The 23,686-nt window shown below is 39.5% G+C and overlaps 1 protein-coding gene and 1 long non-coding RNA gene across 5 annotated transcripts in view; one reads left to right on the top strand and one right to left on the bottom strand.

Moving 5' to 3' along the window:
* PDE3A (phosphodiesterase 3A) overlaps window positions 1-23,686 on the bottom strand; it is a 227,771-nt gene that overhangs the window by 23,940 nt on the left and 180,145 nt on the right. For 2 of the 4 annotated variants that reach the window (XM_048301936.1, XM_048301938.1), the window contains 7 exons: window positions 18,851-19,111; window positions 16,437-16,591; window positions 13,070-13,188; window positions 9,143-9,362; window positions 5,826-5,911; window positions 5,216-5,385; window positions 4,152-4,289 (listed from right to left, as the gene is read on the bottom strand). In XM_048301936.1, the coding sequence (XP_048157893.1) occupies window positions 4,152-4,289; window positions 5,216-5,385; window positions 5,826-5,911; window positions 9,143-9,362; window positions 13,070-13,188; window positions 16,437-16,591; window positions 18,851-19,111 (1,149 nt within the window). The remainder of the gene's footprint in view (window positions 1-4,151; window positions 4,290-5,215; window positions 5,386-5,825; window positions 5,912-9,142; window positions 9,363-13,069; window positions 13,189-16,436; window positions 16,592-18,850; window positions 19,112-23,686) is intronic. The other 2 variants (XM_048301939.1, XM_048301937.1) reach the window with 2 other exon arrangements.
* The window catches only part of LOC125325168, a 91,259-nt gene that overhangs the window by 30,706 nt on the left and 36,867 nt on the right, over window positions 1-23,686 (top strand). Inside the window, exon 2 of the long non-coding RNA XR_007203219.1 lies at window positions 2,568-2,799. This is a non-coding gene — a long non-coding RNA (uncharacterized LOC125325168). The remainder of the gene's footprint in view (window positions 1-2,567; window positions 2,800-23,686) is intronic.

The raw sequence follows: 23,686 nt of genomic DNA, 5'->3' as shown, positions 1-23,686 counted from the left end.
CTACCAGGAAAAACCTGCCTGTGAACTAATTCTGGCAAAACATTACAACAGGCAGTGATGGTGCAGAGACAGGTTGAGTGTGGTGTCTGACCCCATCCAGGATGACCCTCTAGTGACCAATATCTGACAGTGGGAGTTCTGCTGGTGGCCCCAGCTCTTACTTCTGTTCCTACCATAACTGAACTACTGAACTATTGTGCTCTGGAAGACAAGAACTTAGAATAAAAGGTAGGGCCCGTAAAAAGTACCCTTCATTACTCTCTGAAAACCACATGGGATGCCCCTGTATTGAGGCAGAGAGAGTAGAGTGACCTTATGCATAATTTGGATTAGACATAGAACCCTTTTCATCTCCCTAGAATCATGGTTTAACTGTATCAGCTGGGATCCAGTATTTCACCTAGAGAGATGAGGATTCTTATATTCTAGTTTTAGGTCAGTGAAATGTAAGCCACTTATTTCCAGAAAAACATCTCTGTATAAAAAGAGGAATCATAATAAAATAATATTCTGCGGGACCAAATCTTACTGGTCTACACTAGCAGCACTGGAAAGGTATCTTAAATAAAGCATGTCATAAAAGCATGTTTTTCCTCCCCTTGGATTTTGGGGGGTGGGAAATCCCATAGTTGAAAAGAAGCAAAGTTGACTGTGATGTGTAGGCATGACAGCTTTTCCCTCTGACTTGGAGTAAAATGGCATTATTCTCTGTGGTCATTAGAAAGCATAAGTAGCCAAGCACATACTTTGGCCATTTTCTTTCTTTTCTTTCTCTCTCTCTCTCTTTCTTTCTTTTTCTTTCTTTCTTCTCTTTCTTTCTGTTCTCTCTTTCTCTCTCCTTTCTTTCTCTTTCTTTCTTTTCTTTCTCTCTCTTTCTCTCTCAGCAAATAGGGAGGAAGCAGGTGTAAAGGCAGGTCAGAAAGATGAAAAACAGGCACTGATGTCTTCCCCAAAGTCAACCAGCCAAATTCTTTCATTTAAAAAAAACCCCAAAAACAACAACTGTGCAGCTTTTTTTATTCCTTGCTCTTGATTAAACATTTTAATGTGCTTCTTCTGTCTTTCAAAATACTTTCTTCCCAACCCACATGCTGTTTCAGGAGCTCCCTGGGAGTTGGAATCCCGTGGGCTGAGCACTTGCAGCTGAGGTGTGGCCCTTGCTGCCAGGGACAAGCCCAGGGACACTCTGATGGCTGCCAGGTGCTTAGCAGAGCGTGCTCCAGCTCTTCCAGCCTCCCTTTCCTGCCTATCTCTCATGATGGCTAATGCTTGAATGAATCATATATAACTCAGAGACTTCTAGTGGCACTGCCTGACGAAGGACAAGCACTTCTGCATGATTCCTAATGGAAGCTGTTTTGCAATTGGGCATTGTTATTCATATGTAGTTCCTTTCCTGGGTGTTGCAGGCACACGGGAATAGCTCTCCTTGGTGGACATGTGCAAGGCTTAGATTAGCAGTTCCCTTCTCAGTGTTTGCAGGCAACCCTCTCGCACTCCTTTTTATGTCTTGTGTATTTGCTTTCTTCAGATACGTGTTTCTTTGAAATTGCTGGCACCCAGGCTCTGGCTCTGACAAACTCCTCCCAAGGCGGGTGTGATGATCCCAGGAATATCCCATCCCCCACATGTGATGATGAGAGGACCAAACAATCCTCTTGTCATCATGCAGGGACCAACTCAGAGGCCCTGCAGTGATGCCACCCTGCCTCCGACACTGCTCCTGTACTGCCAGCATAGGAGCACCTCCACTTCTCTCTATGGGCCCAGTAATAAAAGCTAAACTACAGGTTTTAGTCTTATAGGAGCTGCCAGAAAAATGTTAAGTGTGGCTGAAGATATTATTGAACTTTATGGCCTGTTATGAAGCAACAGCTCAGTTCTGAGAGCTTGGCTCTTCCTTTCTGAAATGAGACTGAATTGCATGTTCCTCTCTAAACGCTATCATGCTTATTTGCCACATTTACTGTGCTTGCCACTCTAGTTTGCACAGATGCTTTCATGGCTCCTGACTGGTTTGGGGTCTTTTTACATGTCTAAATCAATTTAACATTCCACAAAGAAGGAACAGACATCTCAAGCAGCGTCAAAGATGCTAAGCCAGCATTTGCTTTCTAAACTGAATGCTTCCCTAGAGGCATGTGTCAACTTTACTCTGTTCCATCTCATAAATTTAACCTAGCAAGGCAAACATAGTTAATTCAGCTTTTTAATTTACTTTTTTTTTTTTTGAATGGGTTAGTCCATTTAATAGCAAAATACAGAGAATAAATCATTAGAGCTTTTGCTTTCCTTTGTTAATAATATCCCAGGTTTTAAAAATCAAAGTAGAAAAAAATAGTGCTTTGGCTGGAGAAAAAGATTTATTTATTTTAGTTTCCTGATTTCTGAAAATAGTTTCATTAGCAACATCTGAGTAGGTGGGGGAAATAAGGATCTCTATTTTGTGAACAAGGCTGAACTTGCTACATTCTGCTGTTAGGGAGAGGGAGTTATTACAAACAGCTGTTACAGAAAATGTTGAATTTTCATCACAAATATTAAAGCTTCTCTATTTTATTTCACAGGTCTCCTTTTGTGGAACTGTGAAGTGGATAACATGTTGAGAACCTGTGCAAAAAACACATGTTGGGAAATAGAGTGAGGAGATTTAGTGCAATTTGAAGGAGGCACGGAGGACTCATGTCCAGAGGTACAGAACCCCACGCAGCTTGGTAAAGTGCTTAAAGACTACAGAGGTACCCATGTCAAACCAGAACAAATTTTGGCTCATCCAAGCCATTGGTTATGCCATTAAAAGTAAGTTTTCCTTATGTTTCATTCATTGTTCTATTGTCATTCCATGTTATGAGCTAATCATACTGCTAATGAGCAGTATGATCTAAAAGAGCATTTCAATCACACACTCCCTGTCTAGTGCAAAAGTGCCTCAATGTGCATCACTGAATTTATCCAATAAATATATCCAATATCCACAGTTTGCCTATTTCTCTAAAATGAACCGAGAGACTTGGCAGGCTGGTCAAAGACAGATGTTGCTTGCCAGCTACAGAACACTAAAAGGCAGACCACAAAACAAATTTGAATTCATGCCATGGTTTTCCTTGCTGACCACCAGATAGTTGAATCTAGCTGAATAATAGGTAACCACCAAAGGACTGTAATTTGATCTCTGGATTCTCTGGAGCTTGTTACACTGAAATCTGCCTGACACACTAACCTCTGTGTTTCTGGGGGGGTGATAATTGTACCACATTGTACCAATTAACTTTATCTCTTCTTTCCAGCACTCATCACTACATAATGCCTTGTAAAGTGATACTCGTTCAGTCAGATTCTCTTGGGCTTTTTTCCCTTTCATCCCTAAATAATAATAAAAGTAATTACTTGCTTTTCCTGTTTAATAATCTTCAATACTTTTATAAGAAAAAATGACTAATTTGTCAGTGTGCCAGGAAAAGGGGCATAACAGAGTAAAAAGTTCAGCCAAGAAAGTGATTATGAAAAGTGACACTAATTGTGCTGGGTAGAGACAGGCTGTGTCAGTAACTGAATTAAACCCATAGGAAGGAATAAAAACCTGAGAGCTGAAAGAAAGACTAGTAAGCTCTCCTATCCCAACTCATAGCAAATGAGTCTTCACTATGTAATAATCATATGCATTTTCTCTCAAAGTTCTGATTCTTTAAAAATGAGGGAATATAGCAAGGATTCTTTCTGCCCCCACTTGCTCAGACCTTGCTTTCTTGCCTAGCCTGACTAAAATCTTCAGTATAAAAGAGGACCAAACCTCTGTATATCTTGCATCCACTGAATATATTTACTGTTTAGCTCTCCCATGCTAAACCTCGTGAGAAATTCTTTCCCAAAGAGCTCAGTAAGGGATGGAAGCATCTCAAGAGAATATTGAGAAAAGCAGAGAGAAGAAGGCAATATAGGTGCATGGTTTTTTCTTTCACATTTTTAAATTTAAAAATGAAGACATTCAAAAGTAAGGAATATCATGAGACAGAGTTCATACTGTCAGCTTTGAATTAGGTGTCAGGGATCACAGTTTGTTGGATCATCAGCTTGTAAGGATGATGGCTTTTAACACATCTGTGTCTAAATCTGTCAACATTCAGACACTGCAGACAAGGTATACTTCTCACCTGACTGAGAATCCGACCGCATTTCTTCCCAATTTTTTCCACCAAATCAAAGATTGGGAAGTTCCAATTATTTAGCTGCTCCATCAGGGGATCCAAGTTGTCCATAACCAGAGGCTCAGGAGCCAGTACAGGCTTGTCCTGTGCCAGAAATCAGAATAAAGAGAATTGTTAATTCAGTGAAGCATCTCAAGCAAAAAATTATGCTCTTAAAAACTGAAGTCACATTAGCATCATGTGTAAGTCAGTGGTACTTCACTAGGCTCAGTGTAGATGTCCTCATTTCTAGCAGCCCTGCAGCTACTCACTCTCCTTTGTAATGTGTTTCACTTGAATGGATAGGAAAGTCTGCTTATGAAACAGCAGTGTCTGCACTTAGCACTGAGACTCACTCATTCATTCATTCACTCATGGGAATCATTCATTCATTTCCAAGGGAGTCTGCCTTCATTGTGAAATTCGCTGTGGTACAGAGGGAAAAGCTCTCAGTTTCTGCTTCTGCCTCACGACCCATTCATTACACCCTAACATGGCTAACAGACCTCAGTCCAAGTGAAGACTTGTACTCCTTAACCTGGAACTACCTGTTTTTCAAGGTCTGCAAATAAAAGATGGGTTGTGCCCCTCCTTTCATATTTCTCCCTGTATACTCCCTGGAATTTCATTTTACTTAGAAAGTGGAGATGAGTAAATGCCAGAACATTTCAAGCAAAATGCCTTCTCTCAGCACGTCCTACTCCAACAGATTACAATAAATTTTTCAAGAGCTCCTGCCAACTTCAAATTATTAATTCAGTTGTACAACACGCTGTGGAAAACTTAACTAAACAAAGCTTTCCCTCTGCATCTCAACCAAGCTCACAGCTGAGACAATCATCACTTGTTCACCACAGTGCAAAATTTGTTGTTTAATACACCTAAAATAATACCTTGCAGCACCCTTAGACCAGATTTTTTCTGTGGGGATTTGGGTTTTTGGTTAGTTTGGTTTTTGTTTTGTTTTTGTCTTTCCCCTCCATGTCAGCATACACTCAGCCTGTTGTGCTGGGGCAACTTAGAGGAGCTACCTCAGGTGGTATCAAGGGATGCAGGATGATGGTCTCGGGTGTGTAGGACCTACAGCTGGATCCCTTCCGTGGCTGCTCCTTGGAGCAATCTGTGTCATCATCGTTTTGTACGATGTCGCTGCTGTCGCTGTTGTTGGTCTCATAGTCAGAAGTGGCTTGAGCAGGATCATCTGCAAACACAAATCACAAAGCTTGTGGTGCGAACAGCAAGGACTTAATGGAAGTCTTCCTGTGACCTTCTGAATAATAGCAACAGGATCTCTGACTCATAATACGTATGTGCTGCTTGGCTGGCTCTGAAGTCAGACAATCTGTCCAAAGGCATTAAAGATATACCCAGCAGAGTGTAAAAAATGGCATCAGGGAATGAAGAGAGAAAAAATTTTGAAGACTATTATTTAAGTAAATGGAGGGAAACAGTATATCCTTTATATTTTAACTCCATAAGAATTCTGTACATGTTGTACATACGAAAAGGGAGGGAGCTTCAAAGATGATTTGTATGGACTCACCTGTGTATGTCCTCCTTTTATGACAGACAAGCTCATCTGCCCTTTTAGTGGATGATTACTGAATTTGAGGGAACGAGGTGTTTTTGACAAAGAATTACCTGTTCTGTTCAGGGTGTGTGCAGTAGCATCATTTCTGTTTAGTGTCCCATCACCAGCTTCTATTTGGTTGTAGGGTCTGCCACAGCTGAAATACATCAAGAAACATGCACAGTATAAAGAACCACGTGCCTCAGACAGTCTTGTGTAAAATGATTTCCTGCTGGCAGTGTGAGATTATGTCATACAGTATCAGCCATGGTCCAGGGTACATTCTCCAGACAAAATCACAAGAGAGTGCTGAAGTTTTATTGGATCTCAGGACAAAAATACAAAAAGAACTTGGATTAACTGGCCACCACCATTAAATTTGTGTTTTCAACAGTAAACCTGTATCACGTGGTTTCTTTAAAGGATTTTTTTTATTATTCTCTAAGTATACCAGTACAAAATAAATTCCCTAGTTCTATACTACAGCTGCCCAATAAAGATGAATTAAAATTATGAAAATGCCAGAGTCCCATACAATCTTAGAGAATTCAGTTTGAACACAGTCATAATCTGGCTTCACTGTTCTTGCTTAAAACTTTAATATGTTCCTCTTAAGGAGGAAAATGATATTTTATCATTTCTTCAGTGACACCATACCAAGTACATAAGAACCAAGACAGCAGAGTTTGTTTCATCATTTCCAGAACAGAAACACATTTTGGGAGGGATCACAATATTATGACCTTTTAAAATGACTGGCTCTTCCCTCCCATTAAAAAGCTGTACTCCTTGTGTATAATTCTCTTTAAACCCTAATTAGGACCTGACATTTTAGCATTTTCTCTGGTCTGAGTCAGCGTTTTGTGGCATATCTTATATATAACAGTCTTTGCAAAGCAACTATTACAGAATTATTTGGATTGGTCAAACTTTGTATGAGAAACTTTGCACCATTGTAAGTTCAACATATAAAAATGGCTGAAATCCTGTGCCAGCTAGCTTTTGACTGGGTCATCCAAACATATCCTGGAGCTTGGAATGCCCTGGAAACTCAATGAGTTCCTGAAAGACTTTCAAATAAAAACACTAATCTGTATTCAATGATACCTGTAGTGCATAGCGAAGCAAATAAAGTCTTTATCACTCAGGTTGATAAACAAGAGGAAAAAAGGTATTAATTTTCCCCTCTCACATTCCTTATGGTTTCTATAAGGTCAGTGATAGCCTTTGATTGGCTGTAATGCTACAAGGCTTTTGCACCAGTATGAGTGCACCTCTTTATTTTGTGAACACATGCAAACTCACACTGATTTAATGTGTATGGTCCACAAAGCACTGTAGTAAAAAAAAAGATTACTGAGCTGCCCAGTAGAACACTTGAAATCTGCTGTGTGTCGGAGGTAAACATGCCCATGCAGCTTTAACTCAATCCCTTCATGCACAGGCATTATAATACACTCCTTAGCTTCAGGATTGTTTGCTATTTTTTGCACAGGATTTCTGCCTCATCCACTCAGCAGAATTAAAAATGATTACTTATGAATTAGTTTAACAGCCTTTCCTGATATATGCTCTTGCTTAACGTGCTTTTCAAACTGTGCTGTCTTACCACACTTCACTTTGTGAGTAAAAAAGAACTACAGTAAAACTGCCATCTTGATACCCCTGCCTGATCTGCCTTAAAGGACTGAACCCATCAAGAGTTCATTTTCTCTTTTGTTGTTGTAGGGGTGGGATTAGTTTGTTTGTGGCAGGGGTTTGCTGAGTTGGTATTACTCCTCTACAAGGCAGGTGTTGAGGCAGGGAATTTAGGGATTGCATACCATGAAGACCAGCAATCTACCATGTGAAAGCTCAAACATTCAAAAATTTATCCTTGGTGTTTGTTAATTTAACTCTCACAATTTGTCATAGCCATTTAATTTCTTTGGCATTTGGGATTTTATTTTGTTTTGATTTTGCCTTTCAGCTGTGCCTACATTACATGTGTACATTATTTATGTGTTCAGCTTCTATCTCTGGATTTAGCACCTCTATATACTAATGGCTAGAAATGGGACAGTGCTTATGATTTTTCAATGGATGTTAAAGGAACAGTGACTATTAGCACTAGGGGATGCCAATTCTATTAGCAATCATTACACCAAAATATTTTAAATAATATGTTTGTTTCAAATAATCAACAACAAAGACTATGTCAGCAATGTAACTATTTGCAATACTTACACAGTCTAAGCATTTGAAAACAAGTAAACTGAAAACCTACATAATCTATAAAACTTACATAGATCCAATAAGACAGCAGTCACAAGTTAATGAGCATTTTACTAGTGATAATAATGAAATCAGTCTGCACATGTCAAGAAATTATATTTCCTTACTATCTACAACAACCTTACATTGATTTTTTTTGGCATTTTTAATGCAATTGTTAACTTTTTTTTTTTAATAGAAGGCTTCCAGAGATGATTGTCACTTGTGAAATAGCAGTACTTTATTGTATTATTACCACTTTGAAGTGGTAATAAAGGCACAGCTTAATAAGACTGTAGCACCTTTATGCTGTATTTCTGTTGTGTAATACAGTTTTAATTTCAAATGAATCTGTCCAAATCCCAATTTTTGTATACCTTCGGAAAACTCTTAAAAGCACTTAAGTTTCTATTTAGTCATCTAAATACATCTTAAAAGCCTGTTGGGATCCTACCCCAAGCTCCAGTGAGGATGACTCCCTTGAGCACACTTGGAATCTCAGTTTTGACTTTCTGACAGCCACTTCCTAGCCTTGCACACAGCACACTGAGACACATCCAAAGTCACGTGATTGAAGCCAGAAACAAAAACTGTTTCCAAAGATAGTCAAACTTGATAACAGCCATGCTCTCTGCTGGCTGGCCACTCCTCCTGAGAGAAGGCTCAAAATTACAGAGTCTCCAGGCATTGTTGGCCCACCTTTGTCAGAAGCCTACAGGCCAGAAGCTTTTAAACCCTAGAAGTCAGATTTTTCTCTTCAACATAAGGTGCCTGCTGTGGAAGACTTGGCCTGTGACCTAAAGGTGACTGCTCATGTTAAGAGCATGGCTTGAGAAGCACAAGCTGTAAGCCTGAGACCCAGCTTTGGGATCAGGTTACTGATAAAGAATTTATTTATGTATCAGGCTGTCCATCTGACAGGAATAAAAGCAATAAACAGCAATAAACATAGCCAACAGTCTTCCAATTTAAAAGCACTTTGTAGCATTAATCTACACATTTACTCAAGTATTATAAACCTGAAATATCAACACAAACACTGCAGTAAATCACAAAAACTTGCATGTGGGCCAATAGAACATGTTCCTGAGAACAATGTGAAATGATTCCAAGGCATGTAAAATTATTATCTTACCTGCTGCAGATGATGGAGGGACTGATTATAGGGTCTGACAGGCTAGGTGCACTCTGAGTAGAAGTTAAGACTTTGTGTGGCTTTAAGCCCTGCTTGGTGTCAGTATCTGTAGACTCTGGAAATGACACAGAAGATGTTTTTCCAGTAGGACTTGTGGCAGGGGTCCCCTGAATCGGTGAATGGCACGGGGAGGTGAGAGGTGAAATATTTGGTGGGATACCTGGCCAAGGACAAGAAGAGTCTTGTCAATTAACAGAAGTGGCAGATGGGTACTAGTTCACTGTTCTCCTCTTGAGATGCACCAGCATAGTCTCCAAAAACAAAATAAATAACAGAATACCCTCCTCCACTCTGAGCCAAGCCCAGGGCTGTCACAGAGTGATGAACTTCCATTACTATCAGCCACTTTTACCTCTTGAAGATCTGGCTCAAAACACAAAGCTTATTTTCCCTGTTGAGCAGGATGCACTAAATGGACAGGCATGAAGTGAAACACGTTTGTGGCATGACTGTCGGTACCAACATGTTGTAGTGACAGAGACACACAGCCCCAGGCAGGCAGTTCCCAGACCCTTCTGCAGTTTCTCTATCACCATCTGCAAAGCAGGGACAAGGAAGGCTTACACACATTCCCAGAAAATTTGGATTTCTCCATGTTTGAAGACTAGCAATAAACCAAAAAGAGGAATTTTTAGTAGTCATACATTATACAAAATACTGTGCTTCTGGTGCCATTTCTGCATTCCTCATAGATTTTGACCTTGATCTTCAACTTGAGTTTATTTTCCAGTATCTGTTGCTCACTAAGGGAGACTTGCAACCATTACCTGCAGCACACGGTACTGTACACCTGAGCTAGAGTATAGAAACTGCCAATATCCACATGTGCAACCCTAGCAAGATGTAGTTCTCTCTGTTCCTTATTCCACTAAGCACCACTGCCAAGATGAAATGCATCAGCCAGTCCAGTATTTAAACAAAGTGCTGCCTTCTCTTGGAATCCACTTTACAATTCCTAGTCTCAGACAAAATGATCCCACTCCAAGTGCAGAGGAGCAAACTTAATCTATCTTAAAAGGAAACGCATGGAAATTGAGTTACCTGCTGTTCTGAAGTTTGTAGGAACTCAGCCCCAGTTAATTTACCACATTCATCTTCAAAGCCAAAGGATATCAAGGCCTTAGGAACTTGAACCGGTTTTATGTTTGAATTGTGCTCTCTATCTAAATGTATTCCAGACACAAAAATTACCTTAAAATAAGGCAATATGTTGATCTAAGTTTATGAAATATTAACCTTGCAAGATATACATGTACAGTTCCAGTGTTTTTTTCCCTGATAGCAACTTACTGTGATAGGAGGCTAAAATATGATCTACTGTTGACAATCCGAGAGTTCAAAAAAAATTCTGATAGTTACTGTGCTGTAATCTGGAGATATCCAGCATCTCACTTTTGATTAAGGGTATTTCTTCAGCAAAAGTGGTATGTATTTAGTGTCTTAATTCAATGTTTACAAGTAGGATATAATGCTAGTCTTGAGATCAGAACACTACAGCCTTCAGAGCAATTAGAATGTTATCAGATGGCCATGACACAGGAAAATTGCCTTAAAATACAGAAAAACCTGTTTCACATTTATGAATTCATTGAGATATCAGCTTTTCATCCAACAAAAAAAAGTTTTTAAAAACATTTCACAGTCTGTTAGTTGCACAGGGGATTGAGTTGGATTATTATCTATCTTTGAGCTATATGTTACCAAGTAATACTCGTAACTCTTAGAGGAGGGAATACATATGGTCATCTTTCAACAATTTGAAACAAGTCCTGAGAATTTAAACAGCACTTTTCACAATAATATCTCTAATCACAGCAGGCTTTCTACTGCTAGTAGGGCTCCAGTCTCTTGAAATATTTTTTGTTGTGTGTGTTTTTGGGTTTTTTTAAGAGAGTAATTTACCAGGGAAGGTAACTACAAATAAATAAATTTACCAAAAAAAAGGAAACCTTTTTCCAATAATCCAACATTCAACCATTTACTGGCAAAAGTGAGAGAAAATGTCTTGCTACAGCAAGGATTTTTTAACAATCAAGAGAAGAGAAGAATAAAAATACAAAGAGAATTTTTTAAGTATGTCCACGCACTTAGGTCCTCCAGAACTTCTTCAAATGTGCAGTGTTGAAAATATAGGACAGTGACTTCAATGTGATGTGAAATTACAGATGAAAACACTTGAGTTTTTGCCAAAATAGGTAGAACTAGCAGTATTTTAAAATGTGAATGTTTTCATGCATAATTAAAGACATTTTATAAATTTTATAGATTAACATATTTACAGAATTAGCTAGAACAATTTCTACTAATAATAATTGTATAGTGCCAATGGAGCTGACATGAAAGTCTAAATTGTATTAAGTAGTGCAAATTGAAATTATGTAGTTGGAACATGAAAACAAATCATAACTAAAAATGCATGATTATAAACAGTCTAAAATATTGTAATATCAATTTTCTACATAAAACACTGATGAAAAATTTTTACTCCTCTCCATCAGCATCCCTAGGAATTGCTTGTGATGGAATGGAGATCTCTCTTCATCATGGGGGAGCTCATGTATTTGGACAACAGAGATGACTATTAACACTTTCTGAAAGCAGGAATTGCTAAATGTAAAACTGACTGATGGGCTTGATAAGTGTTGTTTTCCAAGTACAAGATATTATACACCCACTCCTCTCCCTTTCCGTTTACTGGGATAATCCCTGAAAATCACAAGCCAAATGTTTATTTTGTTCTAAAGTGAATTCCTGGATCCTTGGTACTATGTCTCCATTATTTTCCAGTTAAATTTTATTCATTTGCCTATGTGCCTATTACCTTTTAAGATAATATTTTGCTACTTAATCTTCACTGTGGTAAAACAAAGCAGCTTTGTACAAGAGAACCATCTTTTGTATGGCTCTCTTCAGTTTGAAAAGGTGATGTGATGTGACAGCACTAGAAATGCAAAATAATTGTGCAGCCGTATCTTCAAACTCATCTCTAAGTTGGGATTCTCTCACTTTTCTAATGTCAGGCCTTAGGCATCTACCAATTTCTATCTGATAGCTCGGTCGCCAGGATCTCTGAGTAATATTATCTCAACAGTATTTCTCTTTGGTTAAAAAGCAAGCTGGTTTGAATTGTGAGTTGAAGCACAGGTAAACAGCATGTTATACTGCGTTTGTAGAGAGAGGAGAACCACATTATTGTGGATTAAGGCTGCTTCATGGCTGTCATATTCTACATTTCATTATCAATTCCAGAGTCACCTTCTCAATTTCTTTCAGGAAAGAAATACAGGAGTAATGCTTTTTTTAAAGGGTCAAAAAGCTGAGTGAAAAACCCCATATTTCTCACCTCTAAAAATCAGTAAGAATGACCTGTACTTTCTCAATAGTGAATATACAGAGATAGACCTCTGAGTTACAAAGGTTTTGTCTTGGATATGTTTGCATAAGACAAGTCAATTGCTGCTTCCAGCTCACAATGGATTTATGTAGGTTGTGCTTTAGGAAATCTCACTCAAGTGATATGCACAGACAGCTAATGTCACAAATGTTATGCAAAACACCCTGCTCTCAGCCCTACTATAGTCAAGGGAATAACAAAGATATAAATCACAATTTAGTATTGCATTTGCTGCATCATGTCATGGCTAACTTCTATAAATCAAAAGAGTCAACACATTTACAAAGGGCGTGACTATGAGCTATAGTATTTTAAGCCACTGTGTTGGGTTTTTTAAAATAAAAGAAATAACTATATTATATTGATGGAAAAATAAGAAAAGCAGCAGGTTGGACAGAGAACAAAAGCAGATGCACCAGCTCGTCACAGGGAGCAGTTAAGCAAGGCTGACAGAGCTCAGGATGCCCACTCACCTTGCCGGCTCTGCCTTTTGGCATTCAGGTGGTTGGTAGAGGACACGGCGTAGGAGGTGGAGAAGGACCTGCTCTTTGTGATTGTCATCAGAATGGAGCTATTCCAGGAGTCAGAGCTGCTAAACCAGAGCACAAACAAACAACATTCAACACAGGAAAAAGCCTCAGTGGCAGATCTTAAGAAGTCAGGAGCTGCAGCAAGAAGTATGTGATACTGAGATAGCACAAAATCTGATGAGGAAAATGACATCTAGGGGTTGGCTGAAATGGTGTTTGTGAGGCACTCAGAGTACTGTGTTCAGCAAAAATATTTACAATGCAGACAGCCTGAAGCTGGACTTCCCTCAATGCTGAGGCCTATTTGCCTTATTTATACAAAGATGCCTTCATTGTATTGTTTTGACAGTACAAAGAGGCTCAAAAGTTGACTTGAAATAAGTTAGATTTATGTTCTCTTTTAACACCTCCTTAAAAGAGCCAGAAGTGACACAAATTCTCAGCAGAACTGGAAACCCAGTCTTCTCTGCTGAATGTGCCACAGCAGATAACACAAAAACCCTTGGGGCACTGGAGGAACTCCTCAGGAGGCTGGGGAGGACTGAAAGCATCCTGCATGGCCATGGTTAGTGGTGTGTCCCTTCATGCCCTAGCCAGAAATTCCTGCAGCATCCCCAAAAAAATCCCACTGACAGACCCTGGAGACATTGGTCCAAGAGAAACATGCTGAAGGAATCAGGGTGCATGTGTCCATGTGTAGGGGGGAACAAATGTTAGTTCCCTACAGCAGCAGGGGTTTATGCTTTTAGTCTTTGGGCTGTAATTGTATGACAGAAGATGCCAAAATCTTCTGTACAGCAAGAAAACTGTATTTATACTCATTTTCCTGAATGGCACCCATCAAATGTCAGCTTCTTGCAGGGATGCAACACTGGCTCTTATCAAGCTCTCTGGACAGGTCTGCCAGGCATCTCAGGCTCCACATTCCTCCTCACAGCCTCATATCCAAGTGATGAGGTGACACTCAAGGCAGAAGACAGACTTTTAAAGTAGCATAGCTCCAGCTGAGCTTGAAAAAAATAAACTTGAAAGGGAAAAAAAAAGGATTCTGAAAGAAAAAAAGCATGTGACACTGTGTTACCTCTACAAACATTGTTTTGGAATAGTAAGTACTACCTGCAAAAATATTTGTTGGTTGTCTTCATGGGCCAAAATTCTTAAAATCTGTGATGAAGTGAGGCAAAGAAAGAATACAGATGTTTTTTAAAAAAATTTGTTTGTTTTGGTTTATGGTTTTGCTTTTTTTTTTAATTGATAGGAAGTATATAACACACTGGCCCACTGCACAGTAAAATAACCCCCATGAACCAAACCAAACCAAAAATTTCTGAACCACATTCTTTGATTTCCTGTGGGAGAATCACTCGATATAAAAAGTGGGTGAGGGAAAGAATGCGGGAGCTCTATTATTTTTCCAGTATAATGTCTACCCATTTCAGTGACATGGGGCTGGAAGAATGGGGGATTACTAATCTCAAACTGAGAGTTAAGGGGGCTTTTTTGCAAATAGAAATCCAGAAGTGATGTCCCACATTGTGAGGAACAAGCTGCATGTTTTGTAACTACAGAATCTGCCACAGGGCAATTCCAGGGTCAGCCTCTCTCCTATCCTTCAACTTATAAAATGTTTCTTTCTTTGTGACCAGTGGAGTGCTTGAATTTGGTACAGGGGAAGTGGCAGATAACCAAGATATATTTTTTTCTCTTCAGTTCAAAATTCTTCTCCTTGAAAGCAGATCTCTCTTGGTCTGCCAAAATTTTTAAAGCTAGACTTATAGGATTCATTTTCCCCCTTTCTGGAATACACATTGTTTCTCCTACTGTAAAAGAAGTAGTGCAAACAGTAGGCTGGGAGGCTTGACAGAGCTATAATTATACAACTGGCGACATTAAACATAGGAAGAATTGATAGCCTGCTTAGCTGGCTCCTCATGCAGAGTTATATAACAACCGCAGGAAAGGCCCAACAATAATATTTAATTGCTCTCCTTCTCCCTCTGATTCCCATCTTGGGACACTTACACACTACGTGAGAGTGGGATCAACAGTATAAATCACATGCACCCCAGGAGCCACAGGTCTGTGAGTGAAGAACATTTGCATTTGGTTACAGCTTCCTTATATTTACTTTTACTGAGACAGATGGGACTTCTCACAAAGGGAACTTTGGCAAAGCACGTATTTTTCTTGCATGAGACTTTCAGGGTACTCTGCAGGCTGCCTTGAGCACCTCCATGCCCTATATGAGAGTCTCATCCATTGGAAAGGTTTAAGTATCTGGAGAAAGGCCAACCTTGGAAGAAAGCAGCTCTTTGGGGCTGCATTCACCCAAGCCACCCAACAGCCAACACTGGTGATGCTGGGCCTTCCCAGGTCCTATCTTTTTCTCCACTACCATCACCAAATTTTGAATTTCAGAAAAGCATGTGAGTCTTCCGATGTCACGGCTCTGAATTCTCTTCTTGAATTTGGTGCTTTCATTCTGATCTTCCTTTCCCCAAGGCAAAGCATGTCTCCACATTCTTTCTTCATCCACCAGCTCCAAGATGATAGCCCTTGCTGTGGTGGGGAGGGGACCTGAACTTTATTCTCACAGGGTGGTAGCACAACTCGCTGCTCTCCACCCTTCCTTTGAAGGCTCTGCTCCTTTCTGACTAGAACAGAAATGTATTCATGGATCCAGAAAGGAGGAAATCCTGTTGTAATGACATGATGTGTAGCTATTACAACATTTATTACAACCTTAATTAGGCTAAACCTCTGCAAATTCCCCAAACAAGTCAGCTGCTGGCGATAAGCAGCTGAGCAGACTCAATTCTCTCTCCATTTCATGGGAGGACTATGTGTTTTATGATACCGGCTTGGGAATCAGACCCCGAGAAGAATGGAAGATGGAGTAGTGCTTTATGAACTGGTTTAATGACAGGACCTTATCATTAGGTGAGTTCTTAGAAATGGCTGGGTTAATGGTTACAATTTTTGCTTGGCTGGGCAATAACGACCCCTGCATATCAAGAAAACTTTAACCAGATATCTTGCCTTTTTTCCAATTTTATTGGGCAGTTCTGCATTTCATTAGCATAAATAGATTTTTTAAAATTTATTTTTCTGCCCAATAATATGAATAATTTTGGCATAATCTGACAAAAAATGGGAATGCTGCTTCTTTGGCAAATCAATTTATAGAAACATGAAGTAATTCTAAACCAGTAGTTCACAGCCAGCATTTTTGAATGTTGGACATCATCACACAGAACCAAAGAAATCTGTCCAAAGAGACACATAAAAGTGAGGGGAGGCAATTTGTAACCTGGATGAAGATGATTCATGGGGTTTGATGCTGGCACTGCGATCCCTTCTCACTGGGGCTGGCTCCAGTGTGGGTAATCCTGTGGCTGATGTTGTTGTGGTCCAGGTTGAGGACACTCGTCTCAGCAGTCCTGGAGGCAAACTTCTCCGTAAGCGCTGCGGAGAAATCAGCTCCTTACAGTTTATACAGGCTTACAAAACCTCTACACATGCAGAAATAAAACCATTTCCATTTGCTTAATTCTGTCTGACAACACCTAGTGAGATACTTTAAATCTGGATTCTCCCAGCTATTATTCATTCCAAACACAGCCAATGCTTGAAATGCTTGGAGAGTCTGGACCATCCTCCCTATCTCAAGTTTAAAAAAAGATGCATGTCCACAGCCCCATAGCCACAGATGTTCAACACCTGATGTGGCCAAAGGTACTTAAACAAGTTATCAGGGCCACAAAGGTGACTGAAGCATCTGTTATAAAAAGAAAGGCTGAGGGAGTTGGAATTGCTCAGTCTGAAGAAGAGATGGCTCAGGGTAGATCTTACCGGTGTATACAAATACCTAAAGGGAGGGTGTAGAGAAGAAGGCTCTTTTCAGGGGTGCCCAGTGACAAGGCAAGAGGCAGTGGAGCAATAACTGAAGTACAAGAAATTTAATTAAAATGTAGGAAAATCTGTTTTACTGTGAGGAGGACTGAACACAGAGAAGTTGCTTGAAGAAGCTGTGAAGTCTACATTCATGGAGATGCTCAAAACCCAACTGGACATCCTCCTGAGCAACCTGATCTAGGCTGAGCCTAGAGAAACTTTCTCCTCGATGAGCTGAGGGATAGGACTGGACTAGACAATCTCCAGATGCACTTTCAGCCTCAACTACTCCGTGATTTAAACTGTCACGAACCCTCAGAATCAGAGATTCAAGGCAAGAGAGGCTGTAAGAAAAATAATGCAGGGGAGTCCAACTTTTTCCCCTACTGTATCTACCCAACCCAAATATTACACACTGAAATAAAACTTTCATGCTCTGGGATACAATGCCTCAAAAAGCTTAGAGAAAGCAACACTGTTTACAGCAGATTTTTCTTGACCACCCTGCCTTTTTCTTTTATCTGACTCTTCCATTTCTCCAATTAATAGGATTCACATGTTTTTTTCAAATTTTTGCTGGCAAATAAAGGATCTTTTTTGGATCCAGATTTGCTGTTGCAGATCTTGTAATTTTGTCAGTTGTTTCTCTTGTGAAGTTCTCATGAAGTGTTTATAGTTAAGAACTAAAATAAATATATCTGCAATGGAGAGCTTCGACTTTGCCAGAGGGTCAAGAAATATGAGATGGAAGACATCTGTGGTTCTGAAGCTCAAAGTTGCAGATAAATATGTTAACACATTATCTCCTTACACGAAATACTCAGTGTCAGATGCTTAAGGTGAAGATCCTAAATCTGCTTTTAGGCACTTAAATAAAGACCTGCAAACTATTTGTTTTATGAACCATAATACATTTAGGTCAGTGAATTCTTCAGTCAGATTAGTTCTCTGTAGCTTTAACTCATTTCTTCATCCTTCATTTCTCTTCTCCTCATAAGGTATTATGCAACAGCAAACTGCTATCTCCTCCCTGCGTTTACTCATGTGATAGCAGTGTTCTTTCCCTCAGAGCCTAGAGTGCAGCCATTATAGACATGGTCACTGAAATAAACTGGAAAATGCGCTTAAAAACCTGTGAACATCCATTTCATACATACAGCTGCTAAACAGGCAAATAGGGTGGTAATTATCATCACGCTACACTATAATAAAGAAAGAATCACGAGCATTGCAATTCAGATGCCTGGAAATGCTGGAATGAATACTGGCTGTGCCATTTAAACGGTACAAACATAAAAGCATTTGCCTGTGCACACATACTCTGCCTATATTTAATTTTACAAGGGAGGCTGCAGTACAAAAGCATTTTGGTTTAGTTTCAGAAATGAAATGTAAGCTTTGCAAGATAGCTAATTAGCAACAAATCTACAACTCAAACTACTTCAAATCTGATGTGCTCTTTCCAGGTGTTCACTTACTCAGTGTGGGTGGTTAACACTGGTTATTTCCTGTCTGATCTCTGAGCATTCATTAAGCCATTTTTCAAGGCGTGTATATATATCTGTGGTTCTGTCTTTTTCTTCTCAAGACAACTTCCATGAGCTCACAGTATTTGTCATACTAATGACTGTGATGATATTTTTGTTAGTTTGTGGGGTATACAACAGTTTAGACTTGATCCAAAGCACCTAAAGGTCATCAATAGAGACTTCTTCACTGACTTCTGTAGGTTTCACTCTTCTGGTTAAGGGAAGGAAGAAGAGATGAAGCCCAATGACATCTGAGAGCCCAGTGATGTCCCTTTAGGGAGAGCCAGGCTCCAGCACTCACCTTGGGAATAGCTAGTTTCTCTCCTTTCTCCGGACAGTCCTCCGAGTCGGAGCAGGTGTAGTTCTCACTGAAGGACACCAAGGGATTCACCCTTGGCTTGTGGATGGCCTGGAAGGTTAACTGTGTATTGAGCAGGTTGCTCACTGTTCTCAGCGACGTGCACACGTTGGGGGGCAGCGAAGGATCGGCCAGAAGGTCTGTGATGAGCCCGTGTGCTTCTCCCATGACAGCGATATCCACGGTGATACTGGTACCAGAAGACTAAAGAAGAGAGAAATAATACATATAAGACAACAGAAGTGAACAACCTGCTGAGTACTACCTCAAGCTGTGGTGAACTCTCTTCATAGCTTCTGTTAAAGCGGTTACAGGTGGAAAAATATTAACATAAAATAATTCTTTAAATACAGAGAACAATGCTGAATAGATCAATCAACAGTCTGCAAAGACTTTGTAATTCCATCATATCTGATTTCACAGCTTTCACCATCTGCAGCTGACTTAACCCATCTGAAATGAATTGTTCAGGCTCCCGATGGAGACATGGTCAATAGCCAGAGCTTATTTGCACAAATAATTTTGGAGACATGGCTTAGGATGGGAGGAGTCTCTCTTGAGAGATATCTGCATACTAACTACGGAGATATCTAGAACAACTAATGTTCATTGCTTATGCCTGGATGAATGAAATGAATCCCAAGCATATACTGAGATTTTTAAAATATCCCCGTGCAGCTAAACTATAGTATTCTGGTATGGTGGCAACAGCACTCTTCTCCAAGCAATTGCATATTGGGCAGCTGTATCAAAACGGAAATGGAGTAAAAAGTGGATTTTTTAAACGTTAAAGTTGTCAAGTCTGTGAATTGACAGATATATAATACAATTGCAAAGGACTGGGTATCTTTAATAAACAACAGTGAGACTTGGATGCACACAGAAATAGAACACCTAAAAAGGCAGGAGGCATATGGAATTTCAGTGCATTTCAGCCTCACTAGCTGGTGCCCTAAAACCCACCATGAATTCTGCATGGAATTGCTAATTCAAGGCACTCCAAGAGTGGCCATCTACCCTTTCTTGTGTCTCTGACACATAAGCTCAATCCTGCTGCTACTGTTTGGGACTTAGTAGGTGTATGTGCAGTTTCCCAGAGAGACCACTGCAGCAGATTTTGTACTAATTTGCTTTCATATATTTCTTAGAAAAAGCTAAAATACATAGTTTGCTAAATGGGGAAGTTATATCTGTGAAAAGAGCATATAAGTTACTTGGAGTGGCAGGCAAAGAGCATGGAGAAGTGGTCAGACTCAGAAGAAGAGTGATTAAAGCCCCAGCCAGGAATGACTCATCAGTGACAGCCTTCATGGACCTTAAAACACAAAGAACAGAGTAACACAACTCGACACTACTTTGTTCTCAGAAAAGGCTTTACAGGCAATAAAAAAGTATTTCTGAGGAAAGTGATATATTAGTTAAGTATAGCTAAACCTCTTCTGTCTGTCTTCCCAGTTGCATAACGTGGACATCAGGCCCTTGGCAAATAGATATTTCACTCCACTGATCCCTTTCTCATGTCCTACTTCTTGCTAAGACAGAGGTAGGCTGCAGGACCAGAAGATAGGCTTCCTCACTTACCATCCTCTCCTGCTGCCAGAAAACCAGCCTCCTCCCCCATTTCTCTGCCATGCTATGAAATAGCACAAAACAGAAACTGCTTGATCTACTGGAGTGCTATTTCATGCTACTGAAAAAAATTAATGCCTGAATTTAACTTAATGGCTCTTTCATTGTTTAACATCTCAGGAGCGCATGCAGAAGATTCTGGCAGATGCTAAAGAAAATTCTTAAATTAAAGGACAAGGCTTGGGATGGGAGTAATTAATTATCTATCTTAACCTCAGCCATGACAAATGGACCAAGGGGGAGTGAGGCAGAATACATCACTCAAAATGCGACAGAAGCCTCATATTTTCAGCAAAACTGTGTCATCTACAGTTTAAAATTCTATTAAGCCTGGAGCCTGGAGTTGTCGACCGCCAATCAGAGACAGAGATTAATACTTCTACGAAGTAAACAAGTCTGACTCAGCAGGCTATAAGCAGAGATTCTGTACAGCAGTACTAATATTTTGCAAAGCAGCCAGCATTGTTCTCCATGATTAGTACCAAGTGGGGAGAGGGAGAGCCCTTCTCTTCTCAATGGTGGATTTCTGCCACAGGGCCTCCAGCTCCCTGTGTTGTCATGTGTGTTGGTGACCCCTGCCTTAACTCTGAGACCCAGCAGGTTTTTCCCACTCAAATGCCAGGCTGTGGTGAGTTATGCGAGTCATGAAATATGAATGTTTCATCCATCTCAGGGTGAATCTAGAGCACGATCAGATGAGTCTGACTAGGTAAAATTACAGCTATGTAGATTATTATTTTCTAAAAAATATTACAAATTGAATGCATGGGAACATTTTAAAATATGTTACTTTTCAGATTCTCTACTACAAAACAGTGGAGAACTGTGTATGGTTTGCAGACCATTATTCAGAAAGTAAATGATAATGTGGTTCTCTAAAGGGCAAGGAAACCTGGAATTTAGTGCACATCACTTTGATGATGTGAAAGCAAGAGAGTAAACTGGTGAAAATTTTAGATTAATGTAATTGCATATGTGCATATGTATTGTACATATGCACATACACGTGCACACAGATATATATGCACGGAGTCTTTTTTTAGGGTAAAAGTGCATACAAAATCCATGCTCAGTCTTTCTAAGTTGTTTTCTACTAACGTGCATAGCCTCTGCATGAACGGATTTGGATTCTTTCCAAACCACTTTACTCATTGAAGCTCCAAGGCCGGATACTTGGGAATAGTGGCATAAACAACGTTTGCAATCAACACTAACAAACAACTAATTTGATGAAACAAAACAAAGCAACGAAGAGCTAAGCTAAGGTGAATTTAATTTCACAATGGTCAGTGTTCATTTACTCATCTATGCCAATAATTATGAATGCAGTTCCCTCCCATGAATTTTGGATAAGACTGGCTTGCTGTTCACTTTGTGACTTCATTCCAGCCCTGATTTCAGCAATGTCATGCAGTGACTAAAACTGAAACGCTCTAGGGCATGAGAATGAGAAAGCAAGCAGGCCAGGAACAAAAGCAAAACTAAACAGGGTCATTTTTAACTAAGGTAAGAAGAAAAATTAATTCCTTACAATGCTGAAAAACAGCTGGTTTAGGCCACGGGGCCATCTGGAATTACTAACTGGGCCCAAATGCACTTGCTGCATGTTTTGAGGGTTTGTTTTATGTACAGAAATTAAAAAAAAAACAACCCAAAACATACTGCTGCATGTGCAAAAGTAGCATGTCCCAGTATCACACAGACGATTTTTGTCAGGGCAGGAAACAACTGTAAGGAACACTCTTATATTCAATAAGAAAAAAGTATAGTGAAAAATTTTAATAATCATTTAGAATTTTTAGGTTTTACTCATCTGTTTTGGAGTCTGCAACATGACTAAAAAAGCTTTCAAATTTTGCATAACCTTCATTGGGCTTTTCTATTACAGTTCACAAAATCCTATTTGTTTTCTTCTGTTAAATTATATTATGCACAAAACTCTTAAGAATAGCTTTTTACTCAGTAGGAGGAAAAAGCAGATAAAACTGTGCAGGAAAAATGAATTTAGGAAAATAGGAATAACAAATTCCTTTAGCCATAAGACCCGATAGATAAATCTTGGTATGAACTATTCCTGTTGGCTCACCTGTGGAGCAGATTTGACATCCGTACACTTAACAGATGCTTTACCACAAAGAAAAGTCTTCCCCCTTCCCATTCATGTTTTGCATATGATTCTCATCCAGCTTAATTAAAAAACACCTCTCTCTCCAACCTAGAAAAAGGGTGATTATCGTGACTACACAAAATCAGTCAAAACTTAAGCAGGAAAAAAACCCCAAACCAATTATCAATTACAAACCACAATTCCTTTCATGCAGCCTCATGTTAGGAAAAAATAAAATCTTTATTTGCTGTGGTTTGTACAAGGAAAAGCAATGAAGGCAGAGATGTTGGCCTTTCACAACGTTACACTCAAGAACACTCTGTAAGCAAAAGAATGAGGGAGGCGAGGAGGAAAAAGAAAAGAAAAGCAGCATCCAGCGTATCTTCAATCTTCACACAATTATGAGCAACTATAAATCACAATTTGATATGGTTTCCAAGTCACATCATAAATGTTCAGGCCAAGCTGTCTGGAAACAAAATTAAAAGCAAATATAATTCTCCATTATTTTAATGTCCACAGAGCAATTTGAAGGATAAACATCAATTGGCTTCTATGGAAATAATGAATCATTTTAAAGGCGCCACAGACTTAACTACTCCACCTTCCACTGAATGACTAAGGAAAAAAAGCGTGCATGCAATTCTTTCACATTTCACTTTTCTCCATTTAAAGCTCTAGAACTGGAGTGTTTTTATTTTTATTTCTCTCTTACTTTGTACTAACAGAAGATTTCAGATTTTCTCTTCTCTGGTGAGCAAGCAAGATGTTTATGACAATCTTTTCTCCAGCTTAATGAAGCACAGCATTCCCACTGCTCTCTGGAGGTGAACCAGCCACAGGCTCTGTAAGGCACACTCTTTGGTGGGGCTGAAAATAGCATCTTCCTGTTGTCTCATCACATTGATCAAAGAAAACCTTTCCAAGGCATCTATGTAGTCACCGACTTTGCCACTGAGTCTTTAAAGCACCCAGAGCCACATAACCATAAACCAGACACTGACGCACAAAAGATGAGCCCACAATGAAGGAAACTTAAACCT

Source organism: Corvus hawaiiensis, chromosome 4 (assembly GCF_020740725.1).
Source record: "Corvus hawaiiensis isolate bCorHaw1 chromosome 4, bCorHaw1.pri.cur, whole genome shotgun sequence".
NCBI lineage: Eukaryota > Metazoa > Chordata > Aves > Passeriformes > Corvidae > Corvus > Corvus hawaiiensis.
The sequence above is the reverse complement of the archived record's forward strand: the minus strand, read 5'-3'. Positions and strand labels throughout refer to the sequence as shown.